Raw genomic sequence first — 21,887 nt, 5'->3', positions numbered from 1 at the left:
CTGTTTGGAAACTGGAGCAGCATTTTTCCTGGTAGAATCCCCTTTTGTGGTGGTTTTTCCTCGCAGCTCACGTACCTGTGCAACTAGGACCGAGGTAGGTTTTCCATCCCATTTCCTCATGTCCTCTCCATGATCACATAGGTAAAACCACAGGGCACCTCGCGGTGTGTACCTTCTATATTCTCTCTCTTGGGCAGAGGAGTGCTCACTCCTAATAGCTGAGACATTGGTCCTTACAAGTGTGGAGTAGGACATATCCTCTTTGATTTGTTGGACATCCTGGGACAGCTTCTCCACAGCTGAAATGCAGGCTTGTAGGGAGGAGGAGAGATTTTCTTTGTATTGACGGATTTGGTGAGCCACTTCCTCCACTGTCGGTTCCTTTTCATCTTTCCAGGTCATTACTGCCAGTGAGTTGGCATAGGACGATGATGGGCTCCGTACAAACTTCCGCCACATGGATCGTGTGCATGGGCTTCGTCTGGATCTTTGGGTAGTTGTGGGTTGTCCGGGTCATAATGAATCGTCTCTAGCACAGCTAATTCTCTCAGGTATTGGATACCTCTCTCCATGGTGGTCCACTTGCCTGGTTGACGTATAACATCTTCCTTAAAGGAGTACCTTTCCTTCACACTTGACAGGAGTCGCCTCCAGAGGCTGATGGCTTGTGCCCCTTTTCCAATTGCCTTGTCAATGCCACCTTCCCTGGCAAGCAATCCCAGCTGCTTGGCTTCCCTACCTTCTAATTCCAGGCTATTAGCCCCATTGTCCCAGCATCAGAGGAGCTAGGTGATAATATGCTCACTTATACAGTGGCCGAAATCTTTTCACATATCCCGCAGCTCACTCAAGGATAGGGATCAGGTGATTACCTCTGGTTCTGCCTCTTCCTCCTGTTCTCATGATGACCCTGGTTCATCTTCATCCTTTGCTATGCAAACTGATTTTTTTTTGTATATTTCTTCTTGTGTATGGGGGCAACTGATACTGGTGCGGGTTGGGTTACTGCTTCAGTTGCAGTACTGCTTGCCGAGGTTTGGGTAGCCGCAGTGCCTCTCATCTTGTTGTTAGATCCAGAGACCTTCTCTTCCCCTTGAGGGTACTGAGTAGTGTTGAACAGGGCTTGATAGGCATGGGCCAGGACCCAGCACCTTGCTGTGATTTGTGCCTCTCTGGAGTTGCCAGGGTGACAGCATACCTTTTCCAAATATTTGGAATATTGACTTTAGACTAAACATTACTTAGCAACAACTGAAAACATCAGTGTGTTAGCAACATTCTTCTCATACCTAGCTCAAAAACATAGCACTGTACCAGCTACTAGGAAGACAATTAACTCTATCCCAGCTGAAACCAGGACAGACTACTAAACAAAACCCCAGTGTTGTATGAAAAGAAATAAAGTCATATCCAATAAAAGGAAATATAATGACTTCCTACTAATCTGGGTGAAAGAAGACATTTTTCTTCTTTCTCCAGATAGCAGGCATGAGTTAATGCAATACCACTATTCATGCACTACAGATAAAGAAAACACAGTAGTCATCAATCTGGGAATTTCAGATGGTATATCCTTTTGATCACTGAATACATATAACAAAATTTAATGAGTTTGGTTTCAGGATGATTCTTAGTTCTTTCCCAAATGGAGGTTTTGAAGGCTGTGCAAAAGTCAAGTTTAATTTTAAATACACCATACATGAATAAAACAGGAGAGGTTAGGGTGTAGTTTCTTTAGCTTTCATCTACAAGTAATCAGATGATAATGATGTATTAAGCAGAATGTTAGACCATAATTAAATATATTTTCAAGGAAAATAAACTTCTGAGTTGCTTTCTGTCATGTAATCTTGTTTGCCTGCCAGCTGAAATATACATCCTCCTCATCAACCTTTATCTACCTCCTTCACATGGGAGATAGAACTAATTGTGTACTGAAGATGGAACCCCCCCCCCCCCCCAACTAGGTACAAAACATAACAGGATTCTTCACAAAAAAAAAAAAAAAAAAAAAAAGAAAAAAAAAAAGCAGCACATTCATGGACTGAAATAAGCAAAATTACAGAAAACAAAGTGTGAAATGGTTCAAATATACCAACAGAACCTCATTTAAAGTATAGCCTGTATTCCTACAAACATAAGTTTTCTAAGCAACTCTTAAATGCAAATTTGTCGTGGTTGAGACGGACAAAACGACAAGACAACAAAACTTTATATGCAAGCTAGTGCAAAAAAACCCTTTATTGCTCTCTTTCTCTGTTCATTTATATTCTCTTTCCCCTTAGCTTCCCCAGATGTGTCTCTTTCTTATTGGTTCAAAGTTGTTATGCTGTCTTATCATTGGTTAACATTTGCACAGTTCATCACAACTCAGCTCTTCTGCCAAAAGGACACGTACGCCTTGTCTTGTGGTCGACACTTCCTCAAAACTTGTTTATCTTGCAGTTCTTCTTGTTCCTGTTTGTTCTCTCAAGGGTAGACTGGAATCTTCTCAAGGTCAAAGTCATCCTGTCCAGGGGCCTCAGTCCAGCTGAGGTCCCCCACAATTCCCCCTTTTTGTATTTGTGCTACAAAAATTGCCTGTATTGCCTTCTGCAGGGCCCTTTGCATCAGGGACATTAAACATGGCAACATCAATAACACAACTACAACAACAATCAAACCCCCAGTCTTAATCAGTGATAAGACCCAACCAGACAATCCCCAGCCATTAAAAAGGTTATTTAACCAACTCCACCCATCATCAACCTGAAGTTTCTTCACTCCTTCCTTCAACATCTGAATTGTCTTATAAATTGACTCCGAGTGGTCTGACAAATTCATATAACACATCCCTTCAAAATCTTCACACCCACGCCCTTGTGCTAACAATAAAAAATCTACAGCAGCTCTATTTTGCAATGTAGCATGTCTAACTGAATCTATGTCTAATAACAGTCCACTTAAAGCCATTGAGGTCACATTGCTCTGTTTTGCTAACCAACACCCCAGTTTGTTAAGAGTAGTTAGCACCTGAGCGACTGCCACCCCGGGAGCAAAGATAGATGCGGCTATGGTTTCGCCAGGGCCCCAAAAATTCAAGTCATCCCTACATTGATTTGTATAGGCATGAACGGTTTGCCTATTGCGTGGTCATCTGCGAAAAGCACTGTGGATCACAGTATCATTGGCTGTCAATAATGTTAAGCGGCCCAAGCTACAAGGTCCTCCTTTGAGATGTGAGGGGATACCAGGCCACACTCTATCTCTGCAAATCAAAAACACTCCGGGGGGCAGGCTAAGTGGACGGTTGCTAGATCGTGAAGCATTCTTTGATGTATAATTACACCAAAAACTATCATTTCTATATGCAATCAAACTAGAATTTACACATTGTCTCATTGTTTGATTTTTCCCTGAATAATTAAAATATACACAATAATCCATTTTTACAGATCCCAACAGCTCCAACTCCTGTGGTTTGAGGTCACCTTGGCTTAAATATGGAACCCATCCATCCCAGTTATCAACCACTCCTGAACCATTGGCCACCCACTGTTGATCTGCAGGTACAGGCCAACTGTCCAAGGGTTGACCCACCAAACATGTTGAGAACGGATTACCAGGCGAGGCAGTAGATAAACAAATAGAATCCTGTCCTGTTGGCTAGGGTGATCCACACATTCTGCTTTGGCTGCGAAACTATCTATCCATCACTGGCACACACCATCCACCACAGGCCGAACACAGTGAGCTGGAATCCACCGAGGACCACCATCTGTGGAAACACAAGCGTATCCTCTTCCCCATGTCAACAGTTCACATGGAGAGGACCATTGACCTGTAACCAGGTCCTTTACTTGCACCTTGACCCCTGGTGTTACCCCAGAGGTAGGTGTCAGGGATCCAAAATGCTGCAGCATTGGCAGCTGGGGTGAATCATCTGTTACCTGTAAAAAATTTTAAACATATATGGCTTTATTAAGGCGTGATTCCGGACTTTCCCCCACCATGCCCCCTTTTTGTTTTTGAAGCATATGCTTCAAGGCGCCATGAGCACGCTCCACAATAGCTTGTCCTGTGGGAGAATGAGGGATACCAGTCACATGTTGAACTCCCCAAAAAGATCAAAACAATGCCACCTTGCTAGATTTATATGCTGGGCCATTATCAGTCTTAATTTGTTGCGGAACACCTGCAACCGAGAACGCATGTTGCCAATATCAAACAACATCCTTTGCTGATTCCCCAGCATGTGCTGTAGCAATGATAACAGAAGAAAAGGTGTCAATCGAAACATGCACATATTTCATTCATCCAAAGTCTGACACGTGACATCCGTCTGCCAAACTTGTAAGGCTCATAACCCACATGGATTGGTTTCGTAATACCGAGGAACATGCTGTCCTTGACAATCGGGGCATGCTGCGACAATGGCCCGGGCCTTCGTGTTAGACAGACGAAACTGCCTCTTCAACACCCGGTGTCCTTGATGAAAAAATTGATGGGACTCAACAGCTTGCTGTTTAACATTAGGTACTGGTCCTATTGCTACCCCTGCTACAGCAGCATTGGCTTGAGCATTACCTTCAGCGATAAAAACTGGCAACGTCATGTGACTTCTAACATGCAAAACATAATACGGATGCTGTCGCTCTTGAATCACAAGCCATAATAATTTTAATACCCCAAATAATCTTTCATTTGTCACATGACCTAACACAGAATTATCCAATCGTTGGACCAAACCAGCGACATATGCAGAGTCAGTGACAATATTTAATGGCTCATCAAAATTTTCAAAAACCATCACCAATGGCCCGGAGTTCCACAATTTGTGGAGACTCATCTTGACGTTTGATCAGCTGCTACCACTGCTGGCCATCATACCATACAACAGCTGTTTTTCCGGTTTTTCCTGACCCATCCATAAACACGGTCAGCCCAGCCACTGGTTCTGATTGGCTTAACTGTTTTTGCGCAAATTGCACTTGACTGCCTAATTTTATAATAGGGTGAGTGGGGAGATGATAAGATATTTGCCCCTCAAAACCTGCCAATGCTGCTTGCAAGGCTGAATTGTTGGCAAAACACCATTCAAAAAACTCCATTTGAACAGGAATAACTATTCTCTCAGGATCATTGCCTGTCAACTCTCGACATCAAGCTCACTTTTTTATAATAATTTGTGCCAAAAGTTCAAAAATCCCAGGAGCTGTCTTATTTGGTCTAAAAGGCAAAAACGCCCACTCTAACACATGTAGTGGGTCAGACCAATCAGAATTCCATTGTGCTATCATGGCAAAGGGCATCATTCCATCTATCATCACAAAAACATGCACGGCCAGAGTCAAGTCAATCCTCCACACTTGACTTTTGCTAATTGCTTGTTCTAGGTCTTCAATCACTCGTTTCACTTCAGGTGTTAATTTTCAAGGAGCAGCTATATCAGCATCCCCCTTCAAAAGGTACAAAAGTGGCTGTAATTTAGATGACGTCAATCCTAAATAGGGTCGAATACAATTAATCATTCCTGCCACCTTTTGTACATCATTCAGTGTTTTTATATTCACTTCTAACTAAATAGGTTGCGGCCTCACCACTTGATCTAACACTTTCATTCCCAAATACAACCATGGCTGCTGTCGCTGCACTTTTTCAGGCACCACGATCAATCCATAATTTTCTAGTGATTTGCGCGTGTCCTCCTCTATCTCATCTAACAACGGCAAACAAGGTGCGGCTAACAAAATGTCATCCATATAACGATAACAATAACACTGTGGATATTTTTCTCTGACAGGAGTCAATGCTTTTGCCACAAACCATTGGCAGATTGTCAGGGAATTTTTCGTTCCCTGCGGCAATACCTTCCAATAATACCTTTTTGTAGGCTCACCATTGTTTATCGATGGTACAGTAAAGGCAAATTTCTCCATGTAAGGTTCTGCTAAAGGAATGGTAAAAAATCAATCTTTTAAGTCCATTACCACGATATCCCATTTCATCAGTGTTGTGGAGGATCCACAGGGGAAATCACGCACAGACCAATGTGATCAAGCGAAGTCCATTTACTACAACTTTTAGCACAGTTATATACCTTATGCGCTTGTGCACGCGCCTTATACAATACTCTAATTGGTACAATACCCCGGTTCACGCGACACTATCTTATTCTCTATTGGCTGTGCAAGCTTCTTCACGAGGTGTCCAGCAGTTACTTATCTCATTCTTCGGCATCCAGGAGTTGTTCGTCAGGCTCTTCTTATCTTCCTTTTTCCCAGCGTACAAGGACACAGCGTCCTTGACTGCTCCAGCACTTTGTAAATTTATCCTTCATTCCCACCTAACGGCTGGATTGCTCACATGCCCTCGCCCAGCCAAGAAATCCTCAACACATCGGGATCATCGTGGGCGATGGCAGGCCTGGCTGCAGAGCCCCCATTGGTGGCATTACATCATTTATTTTCCTAAGATCATGCAAAAGTCTCCATTTTCCAGATTTCTTTTTAATTACAAACACAGGGGTGTTCCAAGGACTATGAGAGGGTTCAACATGTCCTGCAGCCAACTGCTCTTCCACTAAAGTTTTCAGGGCCATAAGGCTTTCTCAATTGAGGGGCCACTGGTCTACCCACACCGGCTTGTCTGTCAACCATTGCAAAGCCAGAGTCGGTTGCTCTTTGGCCCACATCACAGTGGCCCCTACCGAAAATCCATGGTCAGTCGCACCCCCCACTGCTGCATCAAATCTCTTCCCCACAAATTCATTGGCAGGGAAGTGACATAAGGCTGTATCGTAGCTTTCTGCCCTTCTGGGTTACTTATCAGCACAGGTTTGGCTGCCAACAGACTATGCTGAACTCCTCCCGCTCCTAAGACCCCTTCACTGTTCGAAACCACAGGCCACGACTTAGGCCAGTGGTTCAGAGATATGATTGTAATGTCCACGCCACTATCCAGTAATCCAACAAGTTTAAGGTGTCCTGGAGAGGCACCCTCCATAGTCAAAATACAAGTCATTTCCAGATGGTGCTCTGCAATGCTTTGGGTCCAATATACTTGTGGTTTCCCAGTGGACCCGAAGCCGCGATCTCCACGAATCATGGGTTCTGTTCTTGGGACAAAACTCCTAAATGGCACAAGTTGTGCAATCCGTGTTCCTGCTTTTATAGTCACTGGAGATGTCGCGGTAGACACCATTGCCATTATTTGTCCTTTAAAATCAGCATCAATCACTCCCACATGCACCATTAATCCTTGCAGGATACTGCTTGATCGTCCTATCAATTATGCACTTAGTCCTTGTGCAATGGAGACCCAGGCTTCTAGAGGCACCTTATACACTGCCTGCATAGTTAGGGTCACTGTGCAGGAGGTGGATACATCCATCCCGGCTGACCCCTCGGTCCTTCCCCATAGCTTGTCACAAAGGTTTGTGGTCCTGCCAGCGACCCTTGCAAGGGCCAAGGCGCCCCTTGAGGGGTCATTTGTGTCTGCACATGTCCCTCACGCTCTTCTTGCCATTTCCTGAGCCCAACAGCTGCCCACTGACATGAAAATGAGATTTACACTGCTTCGCAAAATGTCCTGGCTTTCCATATCTTAAACAACTTACAGTTCCCATAGCCTGAAGAGACTGCCCCCCTGTTTTTATTTTTATGAGGACAATTGGCTTTTTGGTGGCCAGCCTTGCCACAACAAAAACACTTCTGGTTCTCCAGCCAGAGAGCTGACATGGTTGTGGCAAGTTCTGACATTTTATATTTCACTGAACCTACTTTTGCACAGGCAGTGACCATGTCCTCTATACTTGGATCGCCTTGCAAAGCCTCAATAATTTTTCGACAGTCCTCATTCGCATTATCACGAGCTAGTTGCTTTACCAGCATCTGTCGCAAGGTGGGCTCATAAACTTGTTTTTCAACAGACGCCATTATTTTTTCTACAAACAGCAGAAACAGTTCCTTGGGTCCCTGCCTTATGGTAGTATATCATGGTTTTGGCTCTGAAAGCTCAGCAGTTCTCATGATAGCCTCTATACCTATCGCTTTCACTTGCTCCAACACAAGCGGATGCCATCGGGCTTGTGCCTGGGCATTACTATGTTGCCCTAATCCCATGTGTGCTTCTGTCCCCACCCCATATCTAGGGTCCTGCTGATCTAACTGCAAGTTTTTTGCTGTCTGTAAATCAGCACACTGCCTCCAAATGTTGTGAAATACTGCATTTTGCACTGGCTGAAATATAATTTGCGCAAGTTGGCTTATATCCAAGGGAACTAGCTCATCAGTTGCTACCAAGCATAATAACTGCATAACTGCAGGAGAGTTTGGGCCATGTTGGGTAGCAGCCTTCTGTAGATCTTGTATTGCTTTCTAGGCAAACACAACATGCTCATCGCCCTGGCCCTGTTGAGTGGCACGAATTACTGGAAATGCCGTGAGCCTAATAGGCTCTTTTTGGACCACAAGGCAACTGTCTCTCAATCCGGGTGTCTGGATAGCCTCGGATAAGTCCCAATTCCCCTCCTCCATGGCTCGCTTTTTCACCTCTTTCAAAAAATTAGCAGGGTCTCTGGGGAGGACCATTATCTCGGAGGGAGGTAACGTCCAGGGCTGAGGAGGCCCACGGCATCCCACTCCCTCTCTTGAGTGTGATCTCAAGTCAGCTGGTTGCAGTTCCTCATCATCCCCCCAGTCATCCCCCGGTCTTTCAGGTGGCGGGGGGGGGGTACAACTCGGGAGCCTCTGAGCCTGTAACCAATCCCCCCACCGCCCCTTCCCACTTCTCTGGTATTGGAGGTGCAGAAGGTTCTGCACGAGCCTCTTTAACTAGAGGAGGATATAGTTCATTACCTGTATCCCGAGGACATAAATATTGTCGAGGCTTTACAGTCTCATGGGGCCGCATATATTTCCACGGTTCCGTAGTGCCAGCCAATTTTGGGGGTGTGTCTTTTCCACTTAAATCATTAAGAAAAGGGTTTGTCAATCCTGCGGCCGTTGCCATTTTTCCCAAACCATCCTATATTTCACTGCTGCTGTCACTAGCTCTTTCGGTCTCATCTTGCTGTCGCTTAAGAGCTTTTAGAGTTTCTAATAATAATCACCACATAGTTAAAAGTCCCAAGGCTTCCTTGTCACCCCGCATTGCACAATCTATTAATTTTTCTCCTGTTTTTTCCCATACTTTTATGCTGAACGCAGTTTCAGTGGATGCTGGCACTCCATTATTTTTTCCCCATACCAGCATCCTCTGTAACATTAGTTTGTCCATTTTCAGTCCCTGCTTTTTCAATATCATTTTCCATACGTTCAGCACGCTAGCCTCCTCTTTTGTAAGTGTCACGCCCATGTTCCCGGTGGCTCACCTGGTACGTTAGGTGTCAATTATTGGTCTGCGGACTTAGCAGCTCCACCGCCGCTCTCAGCTTCACCGGCCTCCGTCTCCACTGCCCATCCAGCAGTCAAACTTTCTCAGTGTTCCACCGATCAATAAAATATTACATTGGGGTCACCAATTGTTGCAGTCGAGATGGACAAAACGACAAGAGAACAAAACTTTATATGCAAGCTAGTGCAAAAAAAACCCCTTTATTGCTCTCTTTCTCTGTTCATTTATATTCTCTTTCCCCTTAGCTTCCCCAGATGTGTCTCTTTCTTATTGGTTCAAAGTTGTTATGCTGTCTTATCATTGGTTAACATTTGCACAGTTCATCACAACTCAGCTCTTCTGCCAAAAGGAAACGTACACCTTGTCTTGTGGTCGACACTTCCTCAAAACTTGTTTATCTTGCAGTTCTTCTTGTTCCTGTTTGTTCTCTCAAGGGTAGACTGGAATCTTCTCAAGGTCAAAGTCGTCCTGTCCAGGGGCCTCAGTCCAGCTGAGGTCCCCCACACAAATTTAACATGAGTTTGGAAGTACATAATAGGAAATAATAATTTTCTGAAATAAAAAGGTCAAATACAGATTTTTTTATTGAGCGTTACAACCATAACCACCTGCAACAAGAAATGGTTACAAGATGACTGTACTGGATATACATGACAAGGTTTTGGTAGTGGGGGGTCTGCAAGGGCCACCTCTGTGAAAAGCGGCCAGGGCCTGTCCCATGCTGGACACAGCCAGTTCCAGCTGGCTCAGTAATGGACCCACCACAGGCCAAAGCCAAGCCAATTGGCAAAACTGGTGGTGCCTCTGTGAAAACATATTTTAAAAAATGCAAAAGAGTCAAAGTTAATGCATGACAGTTGCATTTAATATAGCCCTATAGATAGTAAAGAAACTGAGTTTCTGGGTCAGCATTCCTGCAAGACATTCCATTCCAATAAGTTATCCAACAAACCACGCTACCCGTACACACTTGATTCACTATTCAAATTAAAGGGAATGATATATTTCAATTACTGTGGTGACACTTACATAATCTACAACTCTTTTGAGTAACTTCACATAACTTTCTTGAAATCCACAGCTCTCTTCCAACTGTAGGTGCAATGCTGGAGAAAAAGATTCATCCACTACATACTGACTCTGTGATAACATATTTAAGAAAGGGTAAGGAGTGAGAAAATGTGAAAGAAACAACTAAGCAGACCCCAAGGTCAGTGAAGAAGGAAGGGGAGGAGGTACTCCAGGTGCCAGAGCAGAGAATTCCCTGCAGCCTGTGGAAAAGACCATGGTAATGCAGATTGTCCCCACATAGCCTGGGGAGGTCTATGATGGAGCAGATATCCACCTGCAGCCTGTGGAGGACCCCATGCCAGAGCAGGTGGATGTGCCTTGAAGGAAGCTGCAGCCTATGGAGAGGAGGCCATACTGGAGCAGTCTGTTCCTGAAGGACCATACCCCGTGGAAATGACCCATGATGGAGAGGTTTGTGAAGAACTGCAGCCTGTGGGAAGGATCCATGTTGGAGAAGTTCATGAAGAACTGTATCCCATGGGAGGGCCCCCATGCTGGAGCAGGGAAAAAGTGTGAGGAGAAAGGAGCAGATGAGACAATGCGTTATGAACTGACTGCAACCCCCCATTTCCCTGCCCCAAATGGGGCGGGGAGGTAGAAGAGTTAGGAGTGAAGTTGAGCCTGGGAAGAAGGGAAGGGTAGGGGGAAGGTGTTTTTAGTTTTGTTCTTATTTCTCACTATCCTACTCTGATTTTAAATTGGCAATAAATTAAATTAATTTCCCCAAGTTAAGTCTGTTTTACTTGTTGTGATGGGTTAACCCTGGCTGAACACCAGGTGCCCACCAAAGCCATTCTATCACTCCCCCATCCTCAGCTGGACAGGGGAGAGAAAAATATAACAAAAAGCTTGCGGGTCGAGATAAGGACAGGAGAGATCATTCACTATTACCGTCACGGGCAAAACAGACTCAGTTTGGGAAAATTAACTCAATTTATTACAAATCAACCAGAGCAAGGTAATGAGAAATAAAACAAAATCTCAGAACACCTTCCCACCACCCCTCCCTTCTTCCCGGGCACAACTTCACTCCCGGATTTCACCACCAAGCCCCCCCAGCGGCACAGGGGGACAGGGATGGGGTTTATGGTCATCACACGTTATTTTCTGCCGCTTCACCTCCTCAGGACGAGGGCTGATCACACTCTTCCCCTGCTCCAGCGTGGGGTCCCACCCACGGGAGACAGTCCTCCATGAACTCCTCCAACATGGGCCATTCCCACGGGCTAGAGTTCTTCACGAACTGCTCCAGCATGGGTCCATTCCACGGTGTGCAGTCCTTCAGGAGCACACTGCTCCAGCGCGAGTCCCCCACGGGGTCACAAGTCCTGCCAGAAAACCTGCTCCGTGGGCTCCTCTCTCCACGAATCCGCAGGTCCTGCCAGGAACCTGCTCCAGCGCGGGGTTCCCCACGGGGTCACAGCCTCCTTCGGGAACCCACCTGCTCCGGCGTGGGGTCCTCCACGGGCTACAGGTGGAGATCTGCTCCACCGTGGACCTCCCTGGACTGCAGGGGGACAGCCTGCCTCACCAGGGTCTTCATCCCCACGGGCTGCAGGGGAATCTTCGCTCCGGCGCCTGGAGCATCTCCTCCCCCTCCTTCTTCACTGACCTTGGTGTCCGCAGGCTTGTTTCTCTTACATGTTCTCACTCCTCACTCCGGCGGCTGTTTCCCCCGTCCCAACTTTTTTTCCTTCTTAAAAATGTTATCACAGAGGCGTTACCACTATCACTGATTGGCTCGGCCTTGGCCGGCGGCGGGTCCGTCTTAGAGCCGGCTGGTATGGGCTCGCTCTCTCTCGACCACAGGGGAAGCTTCCAGCAGCTTCTTACAGAAGTCACCCCTGTAACTCCCCCCCCCCCCCCCCCCCCCCCCCCCGTTACCAAAACCTTGCCAGACAAAACCAATACACTTGTGGTAGTAGTTGGTGAGTAATCTTCCTGTCCTTATCTCAACCTATGAGCTTTTCATCTTATTTTCTCCCCCTGTCCTGCTGAGTAAAGGAAGTGACAGTGTGGCTTGGTGGGCACCTGGCAGCCAGCCAAAGTCAACCAACCACCCACATGTCAACATCAACAATAATTTTGATTTCCTGACTTTGGTATAATTGTCTTACATTCATTGTAAATTTATACTCTTATTTTCAAATAAGCTATGTATTTTTATAAAGTTCAAGAGCTACTCAAAACAGAAGAGATATCAAATCCATAAACACAAGAACTGGACCCTACAGGAGAGAATAGGTACTACAAACACAGTGAATCAGAGTTTTGAAAAAAATAAAAATATACTCTAACATGAAAAACATCTTGCATTATTTCTATAATGCAATGTCAATTCAATGTCCAGTCCAGAAAGACAAGTCAAACTGGTATCATCTTCTTCAGCCACTGAACTGCAAGCATTCTCATGTCATTCACTTATACTGGCAAATACACAAACCAGAGGCAATTTCTTTAACACAGAAGCACATACAGTGCAAGTGTCTCACTGCTGCATATATATCTAGGAATTATGAGAAGGCAACATTTGATAACCAGGAAAAGCAGACCAAGATCAATCTACAAGGTAGATTCCTGATACTGGAGTATCTCCAGTGCCATGGTAATGAAAACAGCATAAACTCTGGAAACTGTTAGATGTGAGCATTGAAGACAACTAGCTCTTTACCCTAAATGTAACTTAAAGTGTCAATCCAGTACTCATCATCTCAGTGTCTCAAATTAAACATATGCAATTGACAGAAAATGGAGAAAGGGAAAGGAGACAACAATGGGAATTCATACATATTAAGGCAGTTGTAAGAAAAGAATCTTTGTAGTAATTAAATCTTCAATTTGTACAACTGAACTAGATAACACTATCAGTAAAATAGAGATAATGCTTTATAATAGTTTGGCACTTAGGGAAACCAGAAGCAGGTAAAGTTCAAAGTCTTGCCAGGTGGCTGGGAATGATGAACATTTCCATCTAATTCTCCTATTGTACTAACTCTTCACTTTTTATTAATATGTAGATACTACAAACAATGGTTTTAGCCAATTTGTTTTACTGTTCAAAAATTCAAGCTTGACTTCATTGCAACAATACTAGCCATTACAATATCACAAACGTGTTCAGTTTTATCCAAACAAAAAAAGGGTTGAAGTTGTAGAAAAGTAATGTTTATCCATACCTAGCACCTAACATGTTCACAGAAACTAGTTGACTGTACTGCTCTACTAACTGAATACAATAACAATAATGTAAAAAGTGATACCAATTTTAGACATAATATATAGGGGCATCAGTGGGAAGAAAACAGGGGGGCATTCAGACAGAAAGACAGGATTATCATGTAGATGGACAAAGGCCTAGTTTCCCTAAGAAAGAAAAAAAAAAGAAAGCATAAACTAAAGTGAATTAATTCAAGGTCACAGTCTCCTAAAAGCATAAAAACTTGTCAATTTCACAAGAATTAGAGCAGATCTGAGGCTAGTCCCGAAGTGCCTTGCCTACATTACCATTTCACCTTAAGTTAACTTCTTTCTGTTAAGAACTCCACACACCCTTTTTTTTTTTTTTGGGGGGGGGGGGGGATGGGGGGAGCATTTTTTGGAGTTAGTTTGGTTTTGGTTTTTATTTTTTAAGGACAGGAACAGTATAGGGCTTTTTTACCCTGAGAATGTTTTTAGCAGCACTCTACCACTTCTTGTTTACACACTCAATGATTTCCATACCAAATATCCTCAAATTCACATGATCTTAAAACCCAATACTCTTAACAACAGAACTCTGCTCTTTTGTTCCACAGTAACAGAAGAGAACAGTCTCCACAAGTCAAGTTAGAACTTATTACACTTGCTCAACTTGATTGCCTCTGAAGGTTTTGACATGCATAGTTGATGCAGTCTGTTGATGCACAGTTGGGGGGGGAGGGGAAGGAACAAAGACAATCCAACTTGCACTGGTAGCTGAGCTAATTCTAGTAAACGTTTTGTCACTGAACAAAGCCAATGTCTTTGTATACACATGAAGTAGAACAGCTGACTGTCCTGGTTTCAGCTGGGATAGAGTTAACTGCCTTCCTAGTAGCTGGTACAGTGCTATGTTTTGAGTTCAGTATGCAAAGAACCTTGATAACACCGATGTTTTCAGTCGTTGCTCAGTAGTGTTTAGACTATAGTCAAGGATTTTTCAGCTTCTCATGCCCAGCCAGCGAGAAAGCTGGAGGAGCACAAGAAGTTGACACAGGACACAGCCAGGGCACCTGACCCAAAGTGGCCAACGGTGTATTCCATACCATGTGACGTCCCATCTAGTATAGGAACTGGGAAGTGGGGGCAGGGAATCGCCGCTCGGGGACTGGCGGGGTGTCGGTCGGCGGGTGGTGAGCAATTGCCCTGCGCATCATTTGTACATTCCAATCCTTTTATTACTACTGTTGTCATTTTATTAGTGTTATCATTATTAGTTTCTTCTTTTCTGTTCTATTAAACCATTCTTATCTCAACCCACGAGTTTTACTTCTTTTTCCCGATTTTCTCCCCCATCCCACTGGGTGTGGGGGGAGTGAGTGAGCAGCTGCGTGGTGCTTAGTTGCTGGCTGGGGTTAAACCACGACACTGACTAAAAAGGAGACACTTCTGTACAGTCACTTTGCAGAGCAGATCCATACTTTAAACATCAGAATAGAATAGTTCAGTTGGAAGGGACCTACAAAGATCATCTAGTCCAACTGCCTGACCATTTCAGGGCTGACCAGAAGTTAAATCATGTTATTAAGGGTGTTGTCCAAATGCCTCTTAAACACTGACAGGCATGGGGCACTGACCACCTCTCTAGGAAGCCTGTTCCAGTGGATGCACCCGAAGGAGGCTGCGATCCTATGGAGAGCCCATGCTGGAGCAGGATTTCTGGCAGGACCTGTGGCCCCGCGGGGGACCTACACTGGAGCTGTCTGTTCCTGAAGGACTGCAGCCCGTGGGAAGGACCCACATTGGAAAAGTTCATGGAGGACTGTCTCCCATGGGTGGGACCCCATGCTGGAGCAGGGGAAGAGCGTGAGGAGCAAGGAGAGGCAGAGACAACGTGTGATGAACTGACCGCAACCCCCATTCCCCGTCCCCCTGTGCCGCTCGGGGGGAGGAGGTAGAGAATTCGGGAGTGAAGTCGAGCCCGGGAAGAAGGGAGGGGTGGGGGGAAGGTGTTTTAAGATTTGTTCTTATTTCTCATTATCCTACTCCGATTTGATTGGTAGAAAATTAATTTCCCCAAGTCGAGTCTGTTTTGCCTGTGATGGTAATTGCTGAGTGATCTCCCTGTCCTTATCTCGAGCCACGAGCCTTTCATCATATTTTCTCTCTTCCCCTGTCCAGTTGAGGAGGGGGAGTGACAGAGCGGCTTGGTGGGTACCTGGTGGCTAGCCAAGGTCAACCCACCACACCTACCCTTATACTGAAACCTCAAAATGAAACTCACTCTGCATAAAAGTATCTGCAAACAAGAGACTTTAGAGTATTATTTAAATAGGTATTCATATTTTATTATACCCGCCAGTCAGAAAACATTTGCCAATTACCTTGGTTAGGCAGATGCATCTTGAAAAATATCAGTTAAGTCAACCATCAGGGAGGTCGATATACTTTCTTCTAAAGGTTTCTATGCTATCAAACAGCAAATTACCATTGTTCTAAATCACTTTTAATAGAGTTTCCAAAGTCTGAGAAAAATAAAATTACTTAAGTGCTGAATCAAACAGCAATTTCAAAGAAATGTGAATAATCAGACTATATTACAAGGCTGACTCCATAAACAGTCACACAGATGTATCAATGATGTGCTTCAGTGCACTGAGACAGAAGATGGTGAAAAAAGCGATGCTTTAACTTTAGTGCTAAACAATTCACGCACTCAAGTTCCTTTAGTGCCAACAGAAAGCTAGATTGTAATACTGAAAAAGAAGAACAGATTGGACTATATTAGTTCCAACCTCTTTTGGTCGTACTGTTCAATAATCCCCAGACTACAGGGAAGACAGAACTGGTTATGTTAAGAGAACTGAAATTAAGCTGTCCTTATAAAATAAAGCATTATAAGAAATATTAAAAGCATACAGAAGTTAGGAAAGATGTTCCACTATCAAATCACCCAATGCTCCCCTTAACATGTACACGTGATCTTTATATGCCAAACATGGCCAATTTGTGATTGTGAAAACCAGGCACAAATCTGAAACACTGGATTTATGGATTTAAAGTTTCAACAATAATATTTATTCAAATTTTACACAGAGAATACAATTCTAACCAGATCTCCACTTGTCAATGAACAGAGTCCCAAATGCAATGTATACATTTACACATATAGTTCAGTAGGTGAGTTTGTTTATAATTCAGTGTAGTACAGAAAGCACAATTTTCAGGTATATAATTAGTTTTAAAATATACTACACACTGATAATAATAATCTATTACTACTGAAAACTATATTCCTCACTGAAGAAAGGTTGACGTTAAATAAAAAGAGAAAAAAAAAAATTTAAACTGTTTTCTATGGTTATATGAACTAAACTCGATTTCACTAGCTTTTCCAAACAGACATTACCCTGAAATTTTCAGATAATCACAGGATTGACAATAATTCTCTGCAAGAACTGCAGGCTTTTAAAATTAATAGCGCACATTTGTTGTATCCAAACTCTGTTAGCCTAATAATTAAAAATATAAAGCAACCTATGTTATTCTCTAAGAGTTACAGTGTTCACAAAGTGCATAATTTGATATCTTAAAGTCTGCATACGTGCTGGTGGATAGTAACTCTGAATCAATTACAATAACATCTTGAACTTTGCCAATGTTGCTATGTTGGCATTCCAAGAATGCCTACAGGGTAAACAGACTAAATGAAGAAAGTAAAATTGCTTTTAATGGAACCAGTTCCAACACCTCATCACTCAAATAATTCAAGTCATTCACTAAGAAGAGACAGTAATGCACGAGTAGTCTGTAACATGACTGCTCACTCTCTCTGTGTATATGAGTTTTACCAAAACACACTGTTAAAGTCAAGCCCACAGAACCCACAAAATAAAACTAAGGAAAAAAGATGAAAGACAGAGCTAACTGAGCTAAAGTCTCCTGCGTATTGGGATTTCAAATCAGCAGGCTTATAGGTATTCATCTTTACCTACCATGAATAGAAGTCTTTGCAGAGCAGTGTATGGGCCTGCAAGTTCAGTATCATACCAAATCAACAAAGCAAATATTTGGTCCTTGTCCTAATACTGAGCCAAGCTGTGCTCAGCATAATCAAATAAGTTCCATGGAAAATAAAGACAGATGGGTGACACAATCAACTGACCTCCCAGAGCAGTTTGGTACTTGAGGGTTATTTTTCATTTTGACCTACATACTACTGCCTGTTCTTAGAGGCACAACATAGGATCAGCAATAACAAACCCTATGTTACTGAAGTCTTCCAACATAGGAAAATCTTCCTCAACTTTGAACAGTTGCAAACCTGACTTACATCAATGGAGCAACATAAAATACACTTTGTGTAGCCCTAAATTTAGCCCTAATAACCCAAAATATTTATCTAAAAGTCTTAGGGTTTTGGTTTGGCTCTATTCTGAAGTGACTGTAAACAAACCCAAGTCTCACTAAGTCATAATATTAGCTACAGGAACACACAGCAAAATAAAAGCTATTCAGTTGTACGAGTTTAGGCTGCCTCCCCCCACAAATAGGGCAGACGTTGCCTGCTTGCCTATACCAACAGAACAACCCACTTGCTGATCCCATATGCATTTGAACAGATGCTCAATTTGTTTATTTGAGGCTAACCTATTTTCAGGGCTGGCTCTAGAAGTATCACATCTATTGTTATTATGCTATATAATGCTTATTATTAACAACTTATTTTGACAGTTTAAGAAAAACAGCCAATACTAGTCACACTACAGTCTTGCTTTTTTTTTTTTTTTTTTTTTTTTTTTTTTTTTTTTTTTTGTGCCAGCTGTAACTTTGCCCAGGAATCAAAGCAAATGGCGGACCCACAGGGGCAGCAGCAGTCTTACTTCGCAGGAAGATTCAACTGCAAATCTAATCTGTTAATATCAGCTCAAAGGGATACCAAGACAATATTTAAAGTTTAAGATATCTATAGAAGATTAAGACATTTTAAAGCAATATGTTCTATTAATCACTTAAATTTTTATGATTGTTTTCAGTAAAAATTTATGGGTTTGTTAGCATGTATAACTATTTCAGTTTTTAAGACAACCGTCTACTAGAAAAACCTGATATTTGAAATCATGTTGTTAAAGTTAGATATATCGCAAATTTACATCTTAAATGAGTTTGTTTATAGTTCCTGAAGTCCCCAATATTATTGCAATCAAACTGCTTTTCAGGACGAATGTGACCCTTAAATTAGAATCAGCGTGTTTTATAAAAAACAAAACGCAACTACAAAGAATTTTACAACTAGGTGGCGCAAGAGTCTGTAAAATGTATAGAGCCAGCACCCTGGCTAGAAGATCAGAGCTTTTTAACTCACATTTTGCATTTCCCCTCTGAAAACAACATGTGTCTTCTGACTCATCAGCAAATAACGATTTAAAGCTCCATTTCTATACATCAGTTGCACTCTTACATATATAACCGTTGTGGTTTTTTGTGAGGTTTGCAGTTACCTACTGCACAAAAAAAAAATAACATGATGTCAAGTTGCATACATTGAATTTCAGAGAAATTTTCTAGAAAATGAAGTAAGTTCTGAATCTCCTTCAGGGAATTTTACCTTTTCAAGTATTTTAGCATAGCAATATCTACATCCTTCACAAGTAGGAGAGACTGGCTTTATAGATATCTGCCTTATGCTTTGACCACACCTTTCCTACGATTTGTAGCCTCCTAATCTAAACAAATTAAGTCCTGGTAAATACTCACATGGATGGCCTCCAAAAAACTGAAGTGCTGCAGGAAATAGCGTCAATGATTCAGTAGGTGCCACTGTTTCTCTTGAATCAAAGGCACAATGAGATACTAACTTTCATAAAAAACTTAGAACAAAGACCCTAACAATTCAGAGTTATCAGACACTAGTATACTGAAGCACAGCAGAAGCTGTGCTTTATTTGTAGTGGAAGTTTTATACAGTCTAAAGACGCGGCTTTTCTAAAATTAAGAGATCTTTGCCATAGCCTACTCGCTGTTTCTAAAGCCAATTTTAGGTCAAGATAATTATTGGCACTATAGCACTGCCACGGAGGTGATTGCATATGTTTTCTACAGTTGTACTAGTTAGCCAGCGAGCCTCCTACTGCCAGACTGAGTCAGCTCGGCAGAGCAACTCAGAATTGCGAAAACGAGCTACGTCCACCTCCCGGGCCGGCTCTCAGCATCGCAACAGGGAGGAGCCGTGGAGAAGATGAGGCAGAAGGTTTCTTCACCACTCCCGATAACCTCAGTTAGCAGCGGCCCTCCACAAGGCCGGGCCAGCCCCGATACTCGCCCAACAGCGCCGAGAGCAGCTCGGATAAGCAGAAGCTGCTTTGTCATCGCGAAGGGCTTTCACCCTCCAAGCGTAGGAGGCGGAAACCACAGGCCAGGGCTCTTCCCCCTGGCTGCGCTCCCCACCCACCGCCCCCAACCCCTCACCTGCTGGACGCTGCTGGTCTCGGGCACAGCGAATTCTTCCTTCTCCTTGGGAGTCTTCACCGTGATTTTGATGATCCGCGGCTCGGCAGCAGCGAAACCCTGGGCGGAGGACTCAGAGGAGCTGTGGGCCCCCGCGGACCTCTCCGCGCCCTCCGACATGGCGGGTGGGACCTGACTCGCTCCAACTGCACAGCTCCAGGCGAGTCCTCCGCGCCACAGCCTCGCTCCCAAAGCGGCGCGCACTGATGACGCCCCGAACCGGGGAAGTCACTAGAAAGGGGGAGCTGTCTCCCCGGGCGTGGATTCGCCTTCAGCGCGCTTGCGCGTTAGTTTGAAGATTTAAAATCTTAAAAAGAGACAGTGGCAAATAGTTCCTTAAACTGCCATATGGAAGTTTTACATTTATTTTCGGATATAGTCAGGTGACTTCAGTACTCTGAAGTTCCAAGTAAATGCATTCAAAATGTTATGAGTTTTACAATATTACAGTGTTGATGTCCTACATATAATTGCACTATTACTTGCATATAATATAACGCACAATGATGTTGGATGAAGTAACAAAGCCGTGCCATGACCTGTACGACTTTCACGTTAAAAAGTGAGGGAGAAAAACTACATACAGCTTCTGAACCTATGTAAAGAGAGATCATAAAATTGCCTTTTGCTTCTAGGTTACTTGTTTAGCATCAGCTTAAGGGTAAAACTCAATATCTCAAACTGTTACCGAAAAAGCCAGTCGAGGTAACTCTCTAAGACTCGATTTTGGAGTTTTAGAAAGCAGGCATTCTTTATTGCAGCGCTGGGGGCAAGGGGGATCGCTCCACCTATCGTGCAGGTTAAGTACATGTTCTACATACATATTCACTAGATTTCCAAGAAATGTTATACATATTCATTAGTTTTCCAGGAAACTATTAGCGTATGCAAATGTCCTTTACGCAGGCACATTGAAGGTCTCTGGTGGTCTTCAGGAGTCCTCGGGTGGTCTTCCATAGTCTTCCTCACTTGTCCGCTACTTGACCCTCCTCAGGTGATTCTGTGCACTATGGTCCTTTACATGTTTTGATACATCTTATCCTAAAGAATGCACGTTAGTCCCTAAAAAATGCTTGTTAGTGCTCTTATTATCTAAGTTTTCATTAGTGATGTAAAACCATATGGCTAGTTGAAGCTAAATTATCTACAAGGACGAGAACAAAGGCAGGAGTTCTTATCTTTTCCAGCTCTATCTATTCAAGCAAGGCCTCTGCTTGTGCCTTCTCAACAAGATCGTAAATTCATCAAACATTTAATTAAGTTTTGTGATTGCTCATGGCTCCCTCTTGCTCATTCTCGTTTTCTTGATCTTTCAACCTTTAATATACCAAAATAACAACCTTTTGCTACTTTAAAAATAGAATTACTATGGAAGCATTCCATAGCTGGGAATCAGATTTTCCTCAAACTTGGACAAAAAAAGACACAACACCCCCCCCCCCCCCATCCATACTTAAATTTACTATCACCAAATTAGGTCCTTTCCCAAAACATTAGTGATTTTCCTATCCATCCGATAGGAAATTCCAGATTCCTATCCCTGTTTTAGTATCAAATATATGGATGGCTTTGAATCCTAGAGTCAAATGTCCTTTCTTCCTTATCCTTAAGTTACCCTGGAATTACCTTTTCCTACAACAGTCTGATTCATCAAGTGATTTGTTGGCTTGGTCTACTATTGGGATAATTTCTCAGAAACTATTTGAATTGGTTCAGTAAATTTTTACTAAACCAATTAAAAACCTGATAAAAGGTTT

General features: G+C 43.2%; 2 protein-coding genes across 3 annotated transcripts in view; both read right to left on the bottom strand.

The window, feature by feature from the left end:
* LOC126035336 (uncharacterized) overlaps positions 1-21,887 on the bottom strand; it is a 141,275-nt gene that overhangs the window by 5,798 nt on the left and 113,590 nt on the right. The window lies entirely within an intron of this gene.
* On the bottom strand, positions 9,353-20,384 carry LOC126035401 (ubiquilin-1-like). The gene is made up of 3 exons (XM_049793963.1): positions 20,092-20,384; positions 10,405-10,515; positions 9,353-9,865 (listed from the first exon to the last, which is right to left on the bottom strand). Exons 1-3 carry the CDS (start codon positions 20,248-20,250, stop codon positions 9,857-9,859), a joined length of 279 nt encoding a protein of 92 aa, XP_049649920.1. The 5' UTR covers positions 20,251-20,384; the 3' UTR covers positions 9,353-9,856.

This window comes from Accipiter gentilis, chromosome W (genome assembly GCF_929443795.1).
Source record: "Accipiter gentilis chromosome W, bAccGen1.1, whole genome shotgun sequence".
In the NCBI taxonomy this organism is placed as follows: Eukaryota; Metazoa; Chordata; class Aves; order Accipitriformes; family Accipitridae; genus Astur; species Astur gentilis.
Note: the sequence above shows the minus strand (reverse complement) of the source record. Positions and strands in the feature narration are given on the sequence as shown.

What these genes read in the sequence shown, in the direction of transcription:
- LOC126035401 (XM_049793963.1), bottom strand. Translation starts at nt 20,250, where the DNA reads ATGTCGGAGGGCGCGGAGAGGTCCGCGGGGGCCCACAGCTCCTCTGAG. An exon ending in AGACCAGCAGCGTCCAGCAG is followed by an intron (nt 10,516 to 20,091) that starts GTGAGGGGTTGG and finishes ATGTTATCACAG; the next exon opens with AGTCAGTATGTAGTGGATGA.